Below are 20975 nucleotides of genomic sequence, written 5' to 3' on the forward strand. Positions count from 1 at the left end.
TATCCTACCTTTTTTAAGGCATTCATTTTAATACCCCATTCTTACAAAGGTAGTTCTTTTCACACAATTGATTTAACTACTTTGTGCTTTCCTTACCTGAAGATAATGTGCGACTGTCAGCCAGACTTGCTTGGCATGGAATAACTGAAATCTACAGCATCCGAAACATATTAAGATTTACATACGTTACCTTGTGCTCTTGTTGAACCTATTAATATGAATGGGCCGATCAGTTTTATTTACAGCTTCAAAACACTGATATCCCAAGACCGACATTCCTTTCAAGGAGAAGGCCATAAGCAGACAAATCCTACCTTGATCCACAGGCAGTGTCCTGAACTGGACACTTGGACTATATGGACCGGGCCCTTTGCTTGTATGAGCACGTACTTTTACATCATATGTGGTATCGGGTTTTAGGCCAGTAAGTGTCAGAGTAGTATCAGCGGGAACAATGAGCTGCTCCACTGGGTGGTGAGGGATGTTGATGTCCCTGTATAGAAGGGTGTACTTGGTGATAATGCCATTTCTCTCTGCTAAGACGGGTGGCTGCCAGGACAACTGGACTGATGTTGAGGTGGTGCCTTCTGAGTGGAGGTTCTGGGGGAATCCATTGGGCACTTCTTCAGGAACAGAAATCTCTTTGACCATCTCCTCCCCAAAGCCCACTTTGTTTTTAGCGGAGAGCCTAAAGATGTAAGATGCTCCTTTATGGATATCCATAGCAGTGAAGTGGTCTTCCTTCTCTGAGAATTCAAGGGTCGTGAGCAGCTCCATGTCCTTTCGTCCAAATTTTAGACGATAGCCCTGAAGGGGGCCAAATGTGTCAACAGGAGGATGCCATTGGATGAGAGCAGTGTTCATCTGAGTGTGACTGATCACCAGTCGGGGCTTCCCTGGAACTGTAGCACAACATGATTTCATCATATGGGGTTGCATGTTGAAAATCAAAAAATACATTTTAACATTTCAATTTTTCCCCACAGAGAAGCTATATTACCTAAGCCCATGTACAGGTAACCATGTTATATATTCCTCTACTTAGGCCTGCAAGAACTAGAAGGTCCTTTCAAAAGGACACCTGGCTTTCAGGAATGTTCACTTCCAATGGGGTTAAGAAACAGTGTCAGCAAAATGTGGGTCTTCTCATCCAAACCCAGTTCTTTTTACCCTAGGCTATCTAGCCTGACAATTCAGTTTGACCAGTTTTATTTTGGTATTAACCACATTCAAATTCTAGAAAAAAACAATAAAGCAATACATGGAAGGATGAAAGAATGATTCCAATTCAAGATTTTGATGAGAGAAATGAGGAACAGAAATGAGAAATGGAAGGGCTCTTCAAGGTCATCTGGTCTAAACTTGCCTTTAATAAGAATATTTTCTGCATTTTCCCTGAGAAAATGGTCACTTCCATTTGAGTGACTCTTGAAGGATCTATCTTTAAGACTCATTTGAAGGGGCAGCTAGTTGGTATAGTATCTAGAGCACCTGAAGTCAGGAGGACCTCAGTCCAAATATGGTCTCAGACACTTAACACTTCCTGGCTGTGTGACCCAGGGCAAGTCACTTAATCCCAATTGCCTCAGTCAAAAAAAAAAAAAAAAAAAAAAAAAAAGACTCATTTGAAGCAAACAAGTTACAGCAAGATAACCAACAGGACTTTCTACAGAATTGTTTCTATAAAACCAGATTAATTTCTTGAAGAGAATCAGTAGATCAAGAGGGAGTAGCAATTCCAGTTTTGACATTAGCAAAGCCTTTGAATCTATTCTTTATGATATAATCATTAATAGTTCAATACTTCAAAGACCTGTGACTTTATCCATAAGGATCCTAAAGCCACCAAGGCACATCCTCAAAAAATAAATAAATAACTAAATAACTAAATAACTAACTAACTAACTAACTAAATAAATAAATAAATGAATGAATGAATGAATGAATAAACAAATAAATAAATAAATAAATAAATAAATAAATACATGAATGCCAGCCTCTGAGTGATAACCCTCTTCAAAATTAAATAGATAATTAATTAGCTTCAGGTAAGTCAGTTTCAGAATATGGCACAATTATTCTCAATAGTTTTTTTAACTAACAAGAGCATTATTTCAGTTTTCCTATAAAATCCAGTAATATAAAAGATTTCTTGAAAATGATCTTACTCAAATTAGAATATTAAAATTATCTCTGATAAGAGATCAGTTGGCAAGAGCACTGGATATGGAATTGAAGGAATACTGTTTCAGCTTTTTAATTACTTGTTCAACTTTTGGTCCTTCTTTTGGCCTTAGCTTTCCTCTCTAAAATCAGGGGCTTAAACTCTATAAAATGAAGGGATTTGGCAGGTCCCTTTCAGCTCAAACTATTGAAATAGCAGTTTTCACTGCATTTTTAACTAGTTAATAGTTCTCAACTAGTGAGAATAAAAAATAATTTTTACTAAGACATCAAGTAATATTCTCTTTTTAGATATTTTAACCTACAGGTTCTGAGGACCACACAAACATATCAGCATTTCATTTCTATGAAATGGTAGGTGTCCTGTGCCCTGCACATTTCACATATAAGTAATATATGGGCCAAGAATATGTCTGTGAAGGAAAAGAGTGACCAAGGATAGAAATGTTTATAATGGTTCCTTCCTCTGGCCCAATAGTGGGAAGATAATAAGAAGACAAGAGAACCAAGTTCTTATGCTATCATAAATAACAAGAAAGCTTAACCTTAAAAGAGACTAAAAGAATTACCTAAAATCATACAGATAGTAAACAGCAGGGTGAGTAAAAAGTAGGATTCTCCCTCTATATATGAGGAAAAAAAAGAAAAAAAGAAAAAAATTGTCTACAAAATGAGGTAGACAAGATAATTGAGATGGGAAAGAAATCACTCAAAGGAGAAATGAATGATATGAAGTAATGGGGGTAAATATTGAAGTTAGCAAAACAGCAATATTATGTGACTGCTCTGTCATTCCAAACAATCAAATTAAGACCTTAGATGGTCTTGGAGCCAAATAATCTGACTTTGAAGTTTAGCTCCAAAATTTATAAGCTGTGAAACTATGAGCAAGTCACATTTGGCTCAATTAACCTCAGTTTCTACATCTCTAAAATGGGGCAAGGAAACTTTTCAATACAATCTTCTTTGGGTTTTCCTAAAGACAGTCTGCATAGCTTACACAACTTATCAATCTAATTGAAAAGGGGTCCATGTTTTGATTTTCTAAACTTTTCTCTTTCTTATTCTGGTTAGAGAATGCAATAATGAGTTAGGTTATTTCTGAACTTCAGGAACTATAATTCTGATTTCTTTCAGCTTTTAGAATGGTAATCAGGAAATATTTTACCATTTAATTATAATAGGCAGTAATTCCAACACAAATTACCTATAAATTAGATATGGCTTAAAAGTTACTCATTTCCATTAAAAAATTAAATTGTAAAACAACTGCACTTCAAAAGCCTTTTCTGTTTCATTTGAATGGGATATAGGATGGGTATGAGTAGATCCTCAGAATTAGATGGATGTCAAATAAAGCAGAATTTAATTGTCTATTTTAGGACAGATTTTCATTGCACTTATGTAGCAGAGATATAAAAAATATGTCTCATGAGCTGTGGGCAATATTCCTAATGCTGCTGAACCAGATTAAAATGTATTTAAGAAGCATTTAATAAAATAAAATTTAAAAATACAATACATAATTTAATATATGGGTTTCTAAGTCAACATTTGGCTTTTAGGAATCTTAAAGTACAGTTTAGAGGTTCAATTTCTATCAAGTTTAATACCAATGTAATAATACAGAATCACATATTTGGAGCTGAAAGAGACTCTAGGGTTCTCCTTTTATAAGTGAGAATAGTAAATTCCAGAAAGGTTTATGTGATTTTGTCCAAGATCAGACAGGTATGAAGTCATGGAGACAAGATTTTGAGCCCAGGTAATCTAACTCCAAATGTAGCCATCTTCCCAGTGCACTGTATCGTACTGAACTCAAAGCAAAAGGAGAGAATAAAAATTCCTTACGGATTCTAAGGAGAAAACTGCAAACGGTCACCAAGTTATTATTGCTTTTCCGCATATGACAGTTTTCACATTAAAATCATTTTCATTTAAAAAAAAAAAAATGGTTGTCTATAGAAAGAAGGTAAGGATAACTTCCCAGCATTCTAGAGAAAGGGTTCAAGGTCTTTCTGTGAATGTAAAATAAAAAAAGAGAGTCTCATAGATAACCCAATAATTTTACTATGCGTGACTGCAAAAATCTCAGTTATGTTGTAGATTGACTTACCTCTTGCATACAGAACCATCTTTACCCACAAATAAATAAAGGCATTTAGCACCTAGCTGACACAATGGATTGGAATCAAAGAAAATTCATCTTTCTGAGTTCAATCTAACCTTACATTCTTACTGTGTGACTTGGGGTAAGTAAGTCACTTAACTTAATCCTGCTTGCCTCAGTTCATGTATAAAATGATCTGGAGAAGGAAATTGTAATCCACTCTAGTATTTTTTCCAAGAAAAGCCCAAAAGGTATCATGAAGAATCAGGCACAACTGAACAACCACAATGGAAAAAGCAATAGACATAGCAATTGAGCTTTTAAAAAACATTTCAGAATCTCAGTGTCCTTTTCTGTAAAATTAAGGACATTATATGATTTCTAAGACCTGACTCCTATGTTTTAAGAATATTTATTATAATAGTATATCAGTAATCTTACTGCAGTTAGTTTCAGCTGGATTTCCCACTCTTCCCCTTCATGCAGTCAACTTTTTAAGCACCCTAGACCAAATCAATTTAACCTGTATTGTCCTGACTATATACCCAAACAGGCCATCTACCATGGCTAAAATAAATTCACTTTTTATCTTTAATTGCTGAAACCCTTCTCTTCTTTTAAAGTTCAGCTCCAGCGCTACCTCCTCCTTGAAGCTTACCTTCTGAACCCTCACTCACTCACACTCCAAGAGAGTTAAATAATGACCACTATGTCATAAGTACAACTTATGATACTGAACTAAACAGATAAAAACAAACCAGATAAAAACAAAATAATTCAGGAACAAGCTCAGTCTATGGCACATTTCTCAGAACTCACTACAAATATTAGATAAGACTAGAAATATTTTATATTAAATTTGGAATGTTGTCATGAATTGAAATGAGCATTTAGCACCGGATTTGGAACAGAGTTGGTGTTTAGAAAATACTGACTGATTGATTGAATTTATAGCAACAATTTAGTCTGCTGAAAAAAGAAATGTCCTAAATTATCATAAACTGGCAAATCCTAGTCAGGTAACAGTACTTGCAGCATGTAGAGGATCTCTTAAAAGCCAACCACTGCATGCTGGATATGGTTTCCATTTCTAGGGGTTAGTTATCAGCTCCCTGAGGCCATGCCAACAGTTAAGAATACAGCTAAGGTAAAATTAAGAAGAGGATTTCTTTGCCAGGTTTTGGTGGTTTTTGTTTGCCCAACACATATTAATGGTAGACCAAATTCAGGGGAAATAACAAGAATTTATAATATTACTTTGGCCATCATCTAGAATAATTTTAAACTAGGTCCAGGTTGACATTCTGGATACCTAATGATACCTGGGTTAGAAGTTACTATACATTCACCAAATTACAGTCACTACTGTATTCCCTGAGTGGCTGAAATTTGGTTATATCTTTGGCTATGACAACAAAGTCCATTTAGTAATGAACAGTAGTGAATATTAAGTTAATTTATCTTTTTCTTTTGATAGAAGTCTTCAAACTGACATGGTCAATTATCAGCAGAGAAGTTTTCCCATAATAAGTAAAGGTAGACAGCAATTATTGGAAATGTTTCAACTTTATGTATATGGCTGAAATAGCTACAGTCCAGGCAAATTTGACAGACTAAAATCCTCATAATAGGCTTCAGTAGAGAGAGAAATCATATATATGATACCTGAAATGCTGACAAATGCAGTTCAAAGAATAAAAGACTCATCTTAGGCCCTCACTGTTTAGAAACTTGTGGCATTTTTCATTGTAACAAAAACTCATCTACATGAATCAATTAATATCTAAACCACAGAAGAAAAAATGTTTAATTCAAGTCAACCATGCAAAGAAATGATAGTAATCAAGTATATTATTTTTGGCCAAATGTCACCCAAGGAGAACAATTTAGATCATCTTCTCTTTGGCCATATTGCTAATTTTGCTTTTATAATGGAAAAAAATAAATAACTGGAAAAGAAATAAGAAGATCTATATTTAAGTTCTGGATCTTCAGGTAACTATATGTCATTTAAGGAAAATTATTTTCTCTGAGCACTCTTAACTTTCTTCATCTATTAGAGGAGTGGGACAAGATGACAATAATAAAAATAAAAGTGGGCATCTATAGCACTTTAACATTTTAAAAGCACTTCTCAAATCTTATTTTATCATCACAGCAACCCGGGAAAGGTAGGTGCTGTTATTATCTGCATTTTATGAGGAAAAAGAGGCAGACTAAAGTTAAGTGACTTGTTCTGAGGCATATAGTTACTGACTGACTGAGGCTGAATTTGGGCTCTAGGTCCAAATGCTCTAATCATTATACCACCTAGCTACCATTAAGGACCTCTAAATTTCTTTTCAAAGCAGAAACCAAATCAAAACTATGAAATTATAGAAATAATCATGATAATGGTAGCATATTGATATAGTATGCTAAGGTTTAGAAAGTACTTTATATATAGTAGTTTGAACTTTAAAGACTCCCATGGGATCAATAATTTTTTATAAATATTTATCCAAGGGCATGACTAATTTGTACTGGAACTCTAATGAGGACTGACAACTAAGTACCCTAGATTGAGGTTTCTTTTCTCTTCCCCACATCCCAAGAGACTGCTCTTGAGGCTGTATAATAATCCTTTAAATAAATCAGTGTAGTACAATACTAGTTAACTTCTCAGTTAAATTCTGAAAAAGAATTAATCTGTGCTTTGAAATTAATGAGCATCATTCAACATTAACATTGTTGTTGACCTTGACATTGTAGTAATAAAAATAATGACATTAATTCAGGGAGGTTAAATGCTTTGTCCAAGATCACCCAGCTAGGTCTAGAAATTTTCGTGCTGCCTTTTGTCCAATTTAGCTAGTGGCTAAACCAATATAAGAACCAAAACCTCATGACTTCTTGCCAAGTGATCATTTCAATCTAACAAGCATTTATTAAACAGGTGCCATGTGCTAAGTACTAGGAATAAAAGGTGAGCTATCATAAAGATCCTGTTATCATACAGCTTACAATCCAATCAGTGGGAAATTGATGGACATAGGTCATTGTGAGAGAAGGCAAGAAAAAATAAGTGCCAAAATTGTCCTACAAAGTACAATGAGAAATTTTTATGGGGGGAGAGATTACTTTCACTCTTGGAATAGTGGTCATTCAAGGCTTTACTAAGGTTGTGGTACCTAATTGCTCCCTGAAGTAAGGGTGAAATTTCAATAGACATAAGTAGTGAGAATATTCCTCCCAACAATGGATAAGAGCATGAGTAAAGAAATGGAGATAGGAAATAGAACTGAAAACCAAGGAGGGTTATAGGGGATAAATAAGCATTCATTTACCTGAAATGTGTTGTCATATTTAGGCACACTATACAATTTTTAAAGTGCTACAATGTTTTACTATCATTATCATTCTCTTCAGTAATAACATCACCATCATTATGTGAAGGAATATGAAACATTTCTGGAATGGTAAGCTGGAACCAAATTATGCAGGATCTTAAATACCAAGATCCAGAGAGTTCATAATAATTCTGCAGAAGGGATGTGCTTAGAAAAAGTGCATTAGGAAGATTATTTGGGCAATGGTGAAAAACTTGCTCACACCCATCATTTCTTTGCCCTGCCCAATATGATGCTTGGGAAGCAGTGGTGTTCCATGTCTTGTTAATAATATTCAAAATAAGGAACCCCAAAGATGATCAGAAATAATTTGTGTCATTGAAGAATTACACAACAAGAGAGAAATATGGTCTAATTATGTAGCTAAATTAAGGAATGACAGGTGGATAGCCAGGATACTTTCCAATTTTATCTACCTGATGCTTTCTTTTTTTTTTTTTTTTTCCTGAGATGGGAAGGTGATCACTTTATTAAAATAAAAGTTTGGTAATAAAAAATAGCTGGTCTTAACCCACTGATTCTCCCCCACCAAGCTGGGGGTATTATCTTCTGCCACTACTGCTGGTTTTGCTACTGCCATTCCCCTCCATGACAGGTGCTTCATTCACAGCCAAGAACATGGAACAGAAATTGAACAGGATGTACTAAGAGACACCACTAACAGATATGGTAGGAGTTTTAATGGTGTGATAACTACAGGGACAAGCCCCGATATGTTTCAGGTTCATATGAAAGAGGCTTTGAGATTTTTCTATTAATTAATGGAGATTTAGGCCTTTTTTTTTTTTTTTAAGCTAAGGAAGCTGAAGAAATTGATCCAGAGTCAGAAAAAGAATAGAAACATGAAAGAAAATTTAAGGGTATCATAATGCTCACTATTAAAGTTGCCTTTTTTCTTCAGAACTAGACTTTATTACTTTTACTTGGTATACCAGAAGTTGAACTCTCTCCAATCTGGACTGTGATATAGCTACATTCCTTCATTTTCATCCTCCTGGTAATTAACCAATAGTAACACCTGGCATTTATATTTTGTTTTAAGATTTATAAAGTATTTTTCTAAAAATAAGAGAGGTGGTACATCTAAAATGGTTTCCATTTTACTAGATAAGTAAAATGAAGTTCAAAAAAGGATAATAACCTAACCACAGTCACACAGCTACTAAAGTTTCTGATTAAGGGTACATGAAAATCTACATAATTTTTGACTCCATATCTTTTATTATACAATGGGGACAGAATAGAGTTAATCATGATACATTTTCAGAGACTTAATCAGCAGAGGAAATTTTCTTTCACCTTCCTTTATAAGTTGAATCTGTTTCCCAGTTAGGACTGGGCACACTCAAGTGCCAGTCTGCACTGTGAATATTCTGACCCTAATTTGGGAGAATAAACCCTTTCTCTTTAAAAGTACTGGGCATATATTAGCTTTTTCTATTTTCATTCCCTGTTTTATGCTCTGATTGACCTATCACAACCTTTCATTTCCAGAGTGATTTAAGACTGTAACCTAAAATTATGATTCTCAAAATACCCAAGTCATATAACTGGCCCTTTCAATTAGAAGTTAGAGAATTTTGAGGTAGAATGAAGGGACTAAAGTGATGGTCAATCTATCAGTTTTCATTTTACAAGTAGAGAAACTGAAACCCAGAAAGATTCTGTCAACTTCAAGCCAAAAAAAAGAAAGAAAAAAGAAAAAAAGAAATCTAATATAGCAACTGACCAAAAAAAAAAAAAAAGTGTTGCTGCTACACACAAAAGAAATTTCACATTAAATTAGATAATAGATTGATTTATACCCCACATAGTAGAACAATAAAAAACAGTGAGTATTGTAATCATGAGACAATTTGCTCAGGAGAAATCATTCAAAAAGCTGACTTAAAATTCTATGTCTAGCTATAAAATTATTATGTAATCAGGTTAAATTAAAAATTTCCTCTCTTATTTCAAAGATATCAATTTTATAAGCATCTATTAGCATATATATCAAAAATTACTATCCCATCATTTGACATTTTGATAATAAAAGAAAACCCTATGAGAAGTATTGACTTTGCCTTATGTATTGTAAAACAAAACAAAAACAAAAACAAAAACTTTTTAATTAAGGTTGTTATAAGCTCACCTATCTCTTTCTATAATTTTGGTAATTCTTCATAATGCATATAGTGCTGTTATTTGTAATTTGTTATTTCAGTCTTTTTTTTTATTCTTTCCCTCATTTGGGGCTTTCCTGGGAAAAATACTAGAGTGATTTACCATTTTCTTTTCTATCATTTTACAGATAACAAAACTGAGACAAATAGTTTTTTAGTAGTTTATCTAGAGTCATATAGTTAGTAAATGGCACACTTCTCTTCCACCCCTGGAGAAAAAAAAATCAGATTATCAAGTTATTCCACCAACTGTGAGGGAATACCACAACTCTATCACTGACTTGGCAGGGCAGGAAGAAACACTACATTTCTTGCTTTTGTAGTGATTCTAATTATAGATTGATTTTTATTCTTCTGGCTTAAGGAGCAGGACCATCTTAAGAAAACAAGGAGCTAGATGGTTGAACTGAAAGCTCTCTCTGTCTTCACACTTGAACCACTATAGATTAAAAGCTGGAAACATTCCTCTTTTGAAATTCTGAATGAATTTTACCCATTAAAGATGTTCCAAAGCTCTAAATAAATTGCTATATGATGAATGAATACTGAAAGGAGTGACACTGAAACTAGATGATGCAAGAAAATCACTCAGGCTATTTTTCTAATATGTGCTGTTCATGTAGTAAATCCTTTAGCTTTGCCCTACTTATATGAGCCACATCTTATTGATATGCCAGAGCATAACTGTTCCTTTGTACCAAGGTTCAGTCATAAGTGAATTATTAGGATAAGGTTATAAACTCAGGGAAATGAGGATTTATGCTGAAACTATAGTTGTTACTTTTGCAATTGTGAATTTGATTGTCAGGGGTCAGACCTGGGTAATCTGTTTTCACCTGCTGGCTAGCTCCTCAATCAGTAAGCCAAGAAGCATTTATTTAGTACTTTCTGTGTGCAGAGCACTGGATTTTGCCTCAAAGGGAAGGAGATAACATTATGCATTTCTCTGGGGAAAAACAAAATTGAATCAGCTTTCAAAAATCTATATAAACCCTAAATTATAGATCTGTAATCTGATAATTCATTATCATAGTTTTCCTTTCTTTATATCTTTATTTCCAGGTAAAATGGATTTTATTTAAAATTAATTTTTTTTTACTTAAACTAATTTATATACTAAGCACATGATCTGGATTTATATCTAAATGCACCTAGAGTGCTTTTTTTTCTTTTTTCTTTTTTCATTTTGCAACCAGGATTGTCATTCTATTTGGTATCTGATAGACAATTTTTATTTGTCTGGCACTGACTTGTGCTTTTTCTTTGTTCATGATGTAAGGAATCCTACTAAAAAAAAAAATAAATAAATACCACTACAACAAAACTAAACAGAATGCTTTTGTGCATAGGTGAGCTCTATACCTATCTATAGTGAGTGTCAGATCAGACCTATAATGGGTACCAAGATTCCTACTCCAGGAATCTTATTTTTATTCTTCTTTTGTTTGCATATGTCTTGGATAATTCTAGGTTTCCTAGAATTGCTACTAAGTGGTAGTCAGGGGATTGAGGAGGGGATGGGATGGAGAAGATAAAACTTAAATGAATCAATTAAGCTTTAGATCAACAGATTCACTTAAAAGGATTGTTGGGATTGTGGGATCGAAGAAATCATTAAAATGGCCTGGCCAGAAGAATTATTATAATATGAATCAGAAGGGCAGCATGGAAGAATGGAAAGAAAGTTGGAATTGGCATCAGGAAGGGCTGAATTTCAATCTCATATCAAATACTCACCACCACACTCCTCCTTCTTCCTCAGTAGGACATATAACATGAAAGGGTTGGTATAGCTGGTCTCTGAGGTCCCCTTCCTGCTCTCAAGCTATGATAAATTTGAACTCTGCACACTATTCCCCTTGTCCTAATGAGCTTGGGTTATCTAAAGCTAACTATGGTCCAGAAGATCATACTGAAGAATATTTTCCAGTCTGTCTCAGGGCATGTGAATTTAGAGCAAAGCATTACCTGCACCAGTGGTAGACACCAGTTTGGGCTTGCTGCGAGCTCCATCTCCTTTGGTTGTATAGGCTGTTACTGTAAGGGAATAGGCAGTTTCTGGTTGCAGTCCAGAAATGATCATGTCCTGAAATGACATAAGAGAACCAGAAATTCCATCAGGACCCATATCCCCACTGAGAGGTCCTAGAACCAATCATTTGGTTACTCAGCACATGCTTTAGAATCATCTGCATAAAAAGCATTGGGGTGGGGGTGGGGTACCTAGAAATCCTCTTACAAATTACTGTTATGAGTTTGGCTTTCATCTGTGCTCATGGCAAGGTGGTTGTCCATGTGATTAAGATACAATTCAATTAAAAAACATTTATTAAGCATCAACTGTGTGAAAAACATTGTGCTAGGTGCTGCAGCTATTAGGACAAAAAGAGAAGTGAGGAGCTTTCAAGAAATGTATGTTGCAGATTGGATTGAAGGAGGTTATTACATGAATACAAAGCCCCAAGATTTTAGCACCAAGTCAATACTTTGCTAGTATTCATGATCTTACCAGCTACTTTTTCTAGACTACAAGCTTCATGGTATCCCATTGGAATGCCAATAACACAGTTACCTCTATGTAAGGAGAGCTTTGTATAATGCACACTAGTCAGTGACTTCATCCCCTAGTCTATATTTTACTACTTTATTCAGATTCTTCTTAATGTAACTCATTGCATCCATATTGCTGACCTTTTAGATATTATGACCTAAGAGTGGTTCCTTTTCGTTCAGTCTACTTTCACTCTCCTCTTTACTTCCTCTTCGCACATTGCAAATATAAGCATTCACCAAAATTGACTTCTCAGTCTGTTGCTCATCTCTCTGCATATTCTCTTTTCTAATGGCCTTTCAATCACATAACTTTAATCATCAATTATCTGGTATGTATCTATCAAGCCACAGCTTCTCAAAGTTTTGTTGGTAATCTCCAACTGGTAGAATCCTTATACTCAGACATTCTGCTATACTCTCCAATTCAACTGACCTTAAACAACCCATCTTCTCATCTAAACTGACTGACATTTTCTTGTGTATCTAAATTAAAAAAAAAAAAAAAAAAAAAAAAAAAAGAGTGTCTTTGCATATTGCTCTCTCTTTATCCCTACTGCTGAACATCTAACCAATTGTCAACTCCTATCAAACCTTCCCTCACAATGCCTTTCTAAATTGTACCTTCTTTTGAATTCCTACTGTCCTAATTTTGGTTTAAACATTCATCAACATATATATGGATTGTACTCAATAAAATCCTTATAACTGATCCCCAGCTACAGAAGTTCAGTCCCTACTTCTGTCTAACCTAAGTTTAAAGTTTAATCTAGCCTGCATGTTACTACCAGATCAATCTTCCTAAAACACTTTTCCACAAGTCCAAGATTTTTTCAATAACTGTCATTGGTTATACATCCCACTGGACATATTAACATTTTTTACTCTGAAAAACAAGGTATGCCACAATACTGTTGCCATACCCCTTTATCAACCTCCCAGCATGGAACTTAGGCCAAGCTGATATATCCACTATGTCCCTGACCTTACTTTGTACTTCCTACTGCATGACTTTTCTCATATTTACCTCATCTACTTTTCTTTCTCATATTATATATAAGCCTTCTATGAAATTTTACTCTACTATAAAGTCTTCCCATAATACCTGAGCCCATTTTCTTCAAACTCATAGCACCAATTATTTATTAAGCAAACATGAACTATCATATGATAGCTCTTCATGCTGGTATCTTGTATAATTATTAAGTTCTGTTTTAACTTTGCATGTGTTCATGTATTTTACTCTCAACTAGAACTGTTAAGGCTTATGCTTTCTGGATTTTTTTAATGATATATAGATACTAGCACATAGTCTTGCTCATGATAAATCAAACATTTTATTGATTGGTTTAAAAAAAATAGCTTTGTTCAATCAATGACCAAGAATTTGATTCATTCAGCTACAATCTGTGTTGTCAATATAAAGAATTGGCAATATAGATAATAGTGAATTTGTGCTTTTCTTAAACAAGTCCATAGAGTATTATGCTATGAACTGAACACAATAGATCACAAAGAGGCAATTTTAAACAGTGATTTTCCCCACTTTTCAATGCCTCCATTAAAAGCACAACTTCTCTGATTAGATTGCAAGGCAAAGTTAGTAGCAGCCATCAAAACAAATGCCTATAGGAGTCCATAACATTCCTTTTGCGATTCTCAGCACCATGCCAGATTCACATAGTAAAAGCCAAATTTTTTTTAAAGTGCCACAAAGTGAGGACAACTTCAATAATCTGTTAGTACATGCATCTGTGCAAACGATAAAAAATATTTTATAAAGAAATGATAGGGAGGCTATAAAAATCCACACAAACATATACAGTCTGTTTTCATCAAGCCAGTTGACAGTTACTCACATGTTCAGTAGTATCATCAAATTCCCACTGATTGAGAGTAAAGAAGATTGGAAAAACAAAACAAAAACAAAATGAAGAGAAAATTGCAGCCTCAATGAGGCAATTTTGCCCTGTATATACATATATATGATGTGTACATTTATATATAGTTTATATATATATATATGAATATTACATAGATGCATAGTTTAATATTCTAAGAAGTATGTTCAAATACATTTTTATTTTCAAAAGTGGAGCAAAAAATAACTTTTTCTCCCTCATTTGAAGATGACAGGTGGATTACAATACTATTATTACTGAAAGTAGGTAATATTTTCTCATATATACTGCATTGTAATAAACCAATGTGGCATAATGAAAAGCTAATTTGTCTATTATGATGTGATACTCAGTTTGTGTTTATACAAATTTCTTCACATCATTTATTTAAATAAATGTTTCATTAGATCTAACAATGCCCCAAAATCTTTAAGATAATTAATGAAGTTTTAACATAATTACTCTTTGATAATCATGTTTCCCCTTAAAAAATAAATGATGGTCTTGTTTTATTTATTATTTATTAAAGAGGTCAGCAAACGCTGTCCCTTGGGCCAAATTCAGCCTATCACTTATATAGCTTATACCATTCTTAGTTTGTGGGGGACACAGTCCTGGATCATACTGTGAGGATGTTCTGTTTTCTCAAAAGCATACATTAAATATTTATATATAACAAAAAAGAATGGACCTTTCAAAGAATGAGTAGGAAATCATGTATTATGTTGATAAAAACTGAATGCATAACAATCAACTTTATATTGGGCTATTATATTCACATTTGTATTTTAAAGCAAACAAATAAGATACTGAAGTAACTTCTAATAGTTTTCTTACTCAATAGGAGTAAATTATTCACATTGGGGAAGCATTTAGTATATTAAAACCTCAGTGTGTATTCACTTTTAGAGACCACAGGAGTATTTATTGCAATGCTATTTTTACTTACGAGATGGTACTCTATTGACCTCCAAGGATTAATAAAGTTTTCCAAATAGCCCAATGACTCACAAAGATTCTATTTCTCAATGGGAAAATCTGGCTTGACTCACAGGAAACTCTTCATCTCTTCAAAGAAAATCCAATGACTTGTTTTTATGTTTATAACTATCATTAATTCAGTCTTGAATCTATTCTTTATACTATTCAGTAAAGAAAAATGACTTGTGCTTCAATGGAAGAAGCAAGTTTTGCAAGTCAAGTCACCTCAGATACATTTAGATTTATGGTGAACATCTTAATGAATCCTTCATGTAATGTACACTACATCTTGAAAGCCTCTGCTTTCCCCTCAAATTCAATGAATTTTGTAACTCACTCATATATTTTTAAAACAATTAGAACTAGAACCAAAATAAGCCTTTAAAAAATTTGAAGTAATGGCTCATGCAATTAGATTGAGAGCTAGAAGGTACCTTCAAAGCCATCTAATCCAATGTCCTCAGTTTACATTGGAGGAAACTCTGGTCCAGAGGGGTGAAAGGGATTTGACCAATGTGTCATAGTATTTGACACAGCTCAAATTCAAATTCAGATCTTTTAGTATTTAAGAAAATATCAGTAAACATTTTACCAAAAATAAGCACCATAGTGTGAAAATCTAAGCCTAATTTCTGTTGATGTAAATGATTAATTTTTAGTGATATAAGTGGTTAGAAAAAATTATGAAATACTAATGAAGGTAACATTTAGAAGATGTCTATTTTAGTTTCTGGACTGAGATGGTCAATTACTGATTGCATCTACAAACTTATCAGTAAAACATTTTTAATATTAGAAGATTACCTGTGCATCAGCCAGCATGACATCCTTCAGCATGGGCTGACCCTTGGGCTCACCATTTTCCATCCTCACATAGTGCACTTGGTATCCTCTTATCTGGCCATGCTGTTTATTGGGCACAGGTGAGCGCCATGTCACTTTAACAGATGTTGAGTTGACAGCCTCTACCTCGACTTTGCGAGGAGGACCACTAGGAACTGGAACAACATCATTGGATAAAAGAAAATTATAGGCACTTGTCCCACCCAGTCAGAGCTCTTTCTTTACTTAGGAAAAAAAAAATGGGCAGACCCACTAAGTTTTCTTTGAGGAATACAAATGGCTTCAAACAATGAAAATGCTCAACCAATCTGCTCTACCTTTCAGAGAAAAGATCAAAAAACATGACTGATGCAAAAAAATGGAAGAAAAAAGAGTATCAGAGAAATAGAAAAACATGTAAAAATGTACAAAAGCCAAGGAGGATGCTTTGAAATTCAAAGCATTAAAGTACAAAGAGATATTATATTGAAATAATAATAAAAACTGGTTGTTGGTTGTTGTGGGATATTTCTAAAGGTTTCTGTTTCACAGTAGAACAAAAAAGATACTTGCTTATATGGCCCATCTTCTTTTATTTTTTTTTCTCATATTGAAGGCATTCCATATAGCACATACCAAAAAAAATGTAGAGCATCAGTGTCTCTAAAAGATGCAAGCCAAAGTAAATATTTATTTTTATATATGAACATATATATATAAGACATCCAGCAACAAGAAGGTAAAAAGATATATTTGAAAAGTTAAAGTCAAGAGAGAAGTGATTTCAGAAAAATAAAAAAGTCAAGAAAATTGCAGAAGATTTGTAAAAGAAAGACAAAGAAAGAGGCTATATTGCAAGAAGTAGTAGCAAATTGTTCTCTTTGGGGAAAAGCAAAATTACTTGGTATTTTGAAATAAAAGATGACCGAGCTGTCGGAAAAGACGTGTCTTGGGCAAAAACATTGAAGTAATAGCGATGTTGTTAAAAAAAAGATGAGCAGGATAAAAAAGGGGTGTATATTGTTAGCCTATACAAAGACAGCAGACTGAGTGCATGTCAGGAAAGTGCAACTGATGTAGCGAAGGCAACATACCATCTTCATCGGTCCGAATCAATACAGATAAGCTCTCAGGGCCAGGTCCAACATCAGTATGGGCTGTCACAGAGATCCGGTATTCAGTCCATTTTTCCAACTGTTCCAAAAGGTACTGGGTAGTGTCTGAAGGTATTCCCACAATTTCATGAGGTTTGTCATCTTCCCCGTCCATTGCTGTATACTTGATGGAGTATTCAGTGATAATGCCATTCTGTTTTTCCACTGGTGGAGGTTGCCAACTTACCAAAATGCTAGTGGAGCTGGGGCTCGTGCAACTAATGTCTTGAGGAGGAGCTGATGGCTCTTATTTTTGGTAGTGAATTAAAAGGAGCGTTTGAGTGAAAGGATAGGAGTGGTTGGGGGGAAGAGGGGGTTAAAATAATAAACAAAAGAAAAAAGTAAAACAAAAAATAAATAGCTAAAACACAAGGGCAAATAAATGAAAACAAAGTTCACAAACTTAAAATAAAAGAAAAGTTTAGACAAAATATGGGCACCTTGGCTTATTAACATGAACAAACTGAAAATGAATAAATCAACTGAAATATATTTTAAATGGATGAGGGGGAAATATATGGAAATGGAACCTCACAATAATAAAGCCTAAAACAGAATTACCTACCTGTGATTGAAATTCTTCTTCTAAAAATATCCTCAACTTTCCCCCTTCCCAACTTCAAGTTGACTATCTTTTCTTAAAATGGCTGCAATTAGTGCAAGTTAAATTGTTTTGAAGCCTGATTATACTTTGGACCTTTTAGTCCAAATTGATGCTTTATACTTATATAATTTGACGAGAATATTTTCCTTTGCTCTCTTTCTTTTTCTTTTCTTTTCTTTTTTTTTTTTTTTTGTAATTTACTGAAGAAACTTGCAATAACTGCTTAATAACCCCTTCCTGTCAATCCACTTTAGAAATGAAAAAGAAAACAAAAAAGCCTTAACAAACATAAAAAAGGGCCACTTCTGAGCAATCTGAACAACTGAATCTGCCTGACTTGAATCAACTACAAATAATGTTTAAATGAAAATTTTTATTCAAACATTGATTGTAGCCAGCGTACAATAAGCATGCAGAATCAATAGAAGATAAAAAAGGCTTAGTCAAAGGTTTACCTACCCTGGAAAATGGCAGGCTTCATGATTCTGACTGTTACTTGTACTTACCCCTATGTCAGCTTTCAGTTTTATATATATGTATATTTACTTTTTTTTAACTCCTCTTGAGACACCTTTGCTAGTGAAGAAGATCCCACCAGCAAATTTTGGTAAAAATCATTTATAATCAACCTAATGTGTCTTACAACATTTCAATAAAACAATGATTAAAAAAATATATATATATATATATTTTTTAAGTAAACCACCTGATAGACCATGACTCATTTATAAAATTTGCTGCACTTAGCAAACCATTACTAACAATTTGCTATAGGGTATGGGAAGAGTAGAAAACCAAAATATATCTGCTCATCACCCAATGAGAAACAAAATTATTAGCATATACTTAAATATACTTCATCAAATAAGCTCAAAAAGATCATCTCTACTTTTTAAAAAAGGGAGGCCAAATCATAACAGCACTTAAGATAAGAAAGCTGGTACTTTTAAGATTCTTGAGGATGAGGTTGTTAGAGGTGATATTCTTGCCTTAAGGGCAGAGAACAAGTAGACTCCAGCAGTTATAAAGGAAGTAAGTGGGAAATTTAGGATGTTGCCATTTGATATTCTTGTTTTAACCATGATATTGTGTAAGCCTCTAATTTCCCCTCTATTGACTCTTTAGATCTTTATTAAGCATTCATATCCTAATTTTTATAGTGGGATAGGTGTTAACATGAAATTTGGAATAAAGTACAAATACAAGTATCCAGATCTCATCCATTTTTTAAAGACTAGAAACTTAAAAAGAGTTCTCAAAGAGAGGTGTTGCATATACTGTTAATACAGTTTAGTCTGGAAATTTTAGAATAAAGTTTGTAGATTCTCTAGAATTCTTTTTAGTAAATTTTAAATTTATATATGGTTCTAATTAAGTTGTCCAGTTAAGTCATGATTCATTTCTAATCCTTTAATAAAACAATATGCTTTTCACATTATATGGTTTCTTCTAGACTTCCTATGCTTTTTTTCATGAAGAAATTTTTTCAATAGCATTTCAAACATAAATAAAGATGGGCAACATTTAAAACAGTTCTTCAGTCCTCAATGTATAACATAAGAGATTTCAAATTATGAAAACCTGTCATATTGGAGCATATAGCATTAACTCTTATTAAATACATGACAAAAAATCCCTATCTTCCTACTGCAATTATCTTTTAGCATGACTGAAATTTAAGGCACAGACCTTGCAGGAGATTTTATTTTTACTTTTTGTTTTAAAGAAGAGCAAATAGTTTTAACATAATAATATTCAATTGATTAAACTACATTATTACCAGACTATTCATATCATTACGTTTTGAGTGAAAAACACAAGTGATTCCACTGAAAAGGCCTGAAATATTTCTGGTAAACATGGAAAATGGTGGAAGATTTTTTCAGGCAGGAGCCCACTTTTTATAATGATATTTAGTCCTATTTTTACTAAGAGACTCCTTAAATTGGGTCAGTAGTATTCACTTTACAAAATTAAAGAAAAGACCATTTGTAATGCATATATTCTGCTTAGGTGATAATGTATAAATGGCTATATAAGAATACCAATATATTTCAGATAGGTCAACTTTCCCATAAGCCTCTTGCAATTAAAAGGAAAGAAATTTTAAATTTAATTATTTCATTGTTGAGAAAATGTTATTTTCATTGATTACATTGAACCAACTGTAAAACTAGATAGATTGATAGATTTCAGAATAACGATTCTAAATGTGACACTATCTTGAAAACAACTATTTACAAAAGTAAATTCGACCTGAGGAAAAAGAAATTAGGAATTATGAATCTAGAATAAATACTGATTATATTATGTAGTTCAATTACAGAATTTATGATAATGTTTCAAATTCCAATACATATGTCATAGGCACAATTAATCCCAAAGTGGAATAGAATTTCTTCACATATGTGTGAAATATCTATTTATTAAGTTAAAACTTCATCTGTGAGTGAAAACTATAAAAATGTTCTCATTATACCCAAAAGTTTGCTCTGTGTCAATCATTTTAAATGTTACTATTTTACAAAATTAAGATTTGATAAATTAAAAGACCTCTTGACCTCTTCTAACATATTCCCCAAAATGCAAGACTTTTATACTGATTTCCTTGAAAGGCTTTTCCTTTAGGAAACACAGGAAATAGAGAAATGTGGTCCATTATCACAGAGAAAGGCTCAGAGTACCACAGAGATAATTTAATTTAATTTTTTTAGTTCCTTCCTAATCCACAATCATTAGCCATGTTGTTTTCTTTCTTTCTTTTTCTTTTTTTTTTCTTTTTCCTCTCCGTAAGGACCATTAATTTGGCACAAAGACAAAAGAATCAAAGAGAGACACCTACTTGACTGCATGGTTCTGGCTGAGATTTCAGCTGTGGAGGCACCCAGGCCTTGAGGAGAGCGGGCAGCAAGACGGAAATAGTATAAACTGTTGGGTTTCAGCCCTTGCAGACGGTAAGATGTTGAAGGCTCAATGGTAATCCGTTGCTGCAGAAAAGCAATAACAGAACTTGTATGCCTTCATTAAGATTCAAATAAGTGTATTTTAGCACATTTCCTGGGGTAGTGGCTTACTCGAGAGCAAGGATGATAATCTCATCAAAAATTCCAACATA

At 33.6% G+C, this 20975-nt stretch overlaps 1 protein-coding gene across 1 annotated transcript in view; it reads right to left on the bottom strand.

The window, feature by feature from the left end:
* PTPRD (protein tyrosine phosphatase receptor type D) overlaps positions 1-20975 on the bottom strand; it is a 2806204-nt gene that overhangs the window by 171028 nt on the left and 2614201 nt on the right. The window contains 6 exon segments of the mRNA XM_074282898.1: positions 315-902; positions 11817-11934; positions 14258-14284; positions 16085-16278; positions 17197-17502; positions 20703-20847. Of these exon segments, the coding sequence (XP_074138999.1) occupies positions 315-902; positions 11817-11934; positions 14258-14284; positions 16085-16278; positions 17197-17502; positions 20703-20847 (1378 nt within the window).

The sequence above is a fragment of the Sminthopsis crassicaudata genome, chromosome 1 (assembly GCF_048593235.1).
Source record: "Sminthopsis crassicaudata isolate SCR6 chromosome 1, ASM4859323v1, whole genome shotgun sequence".
In the NCBI taxonomy this organism is placed as follows: Eukaryota; Metazoa; Chordata; class Mammalia; order Dasyuromorphia; family Dasyuridae; genus Sminthopsis; species Sminthopsis crassicaudata.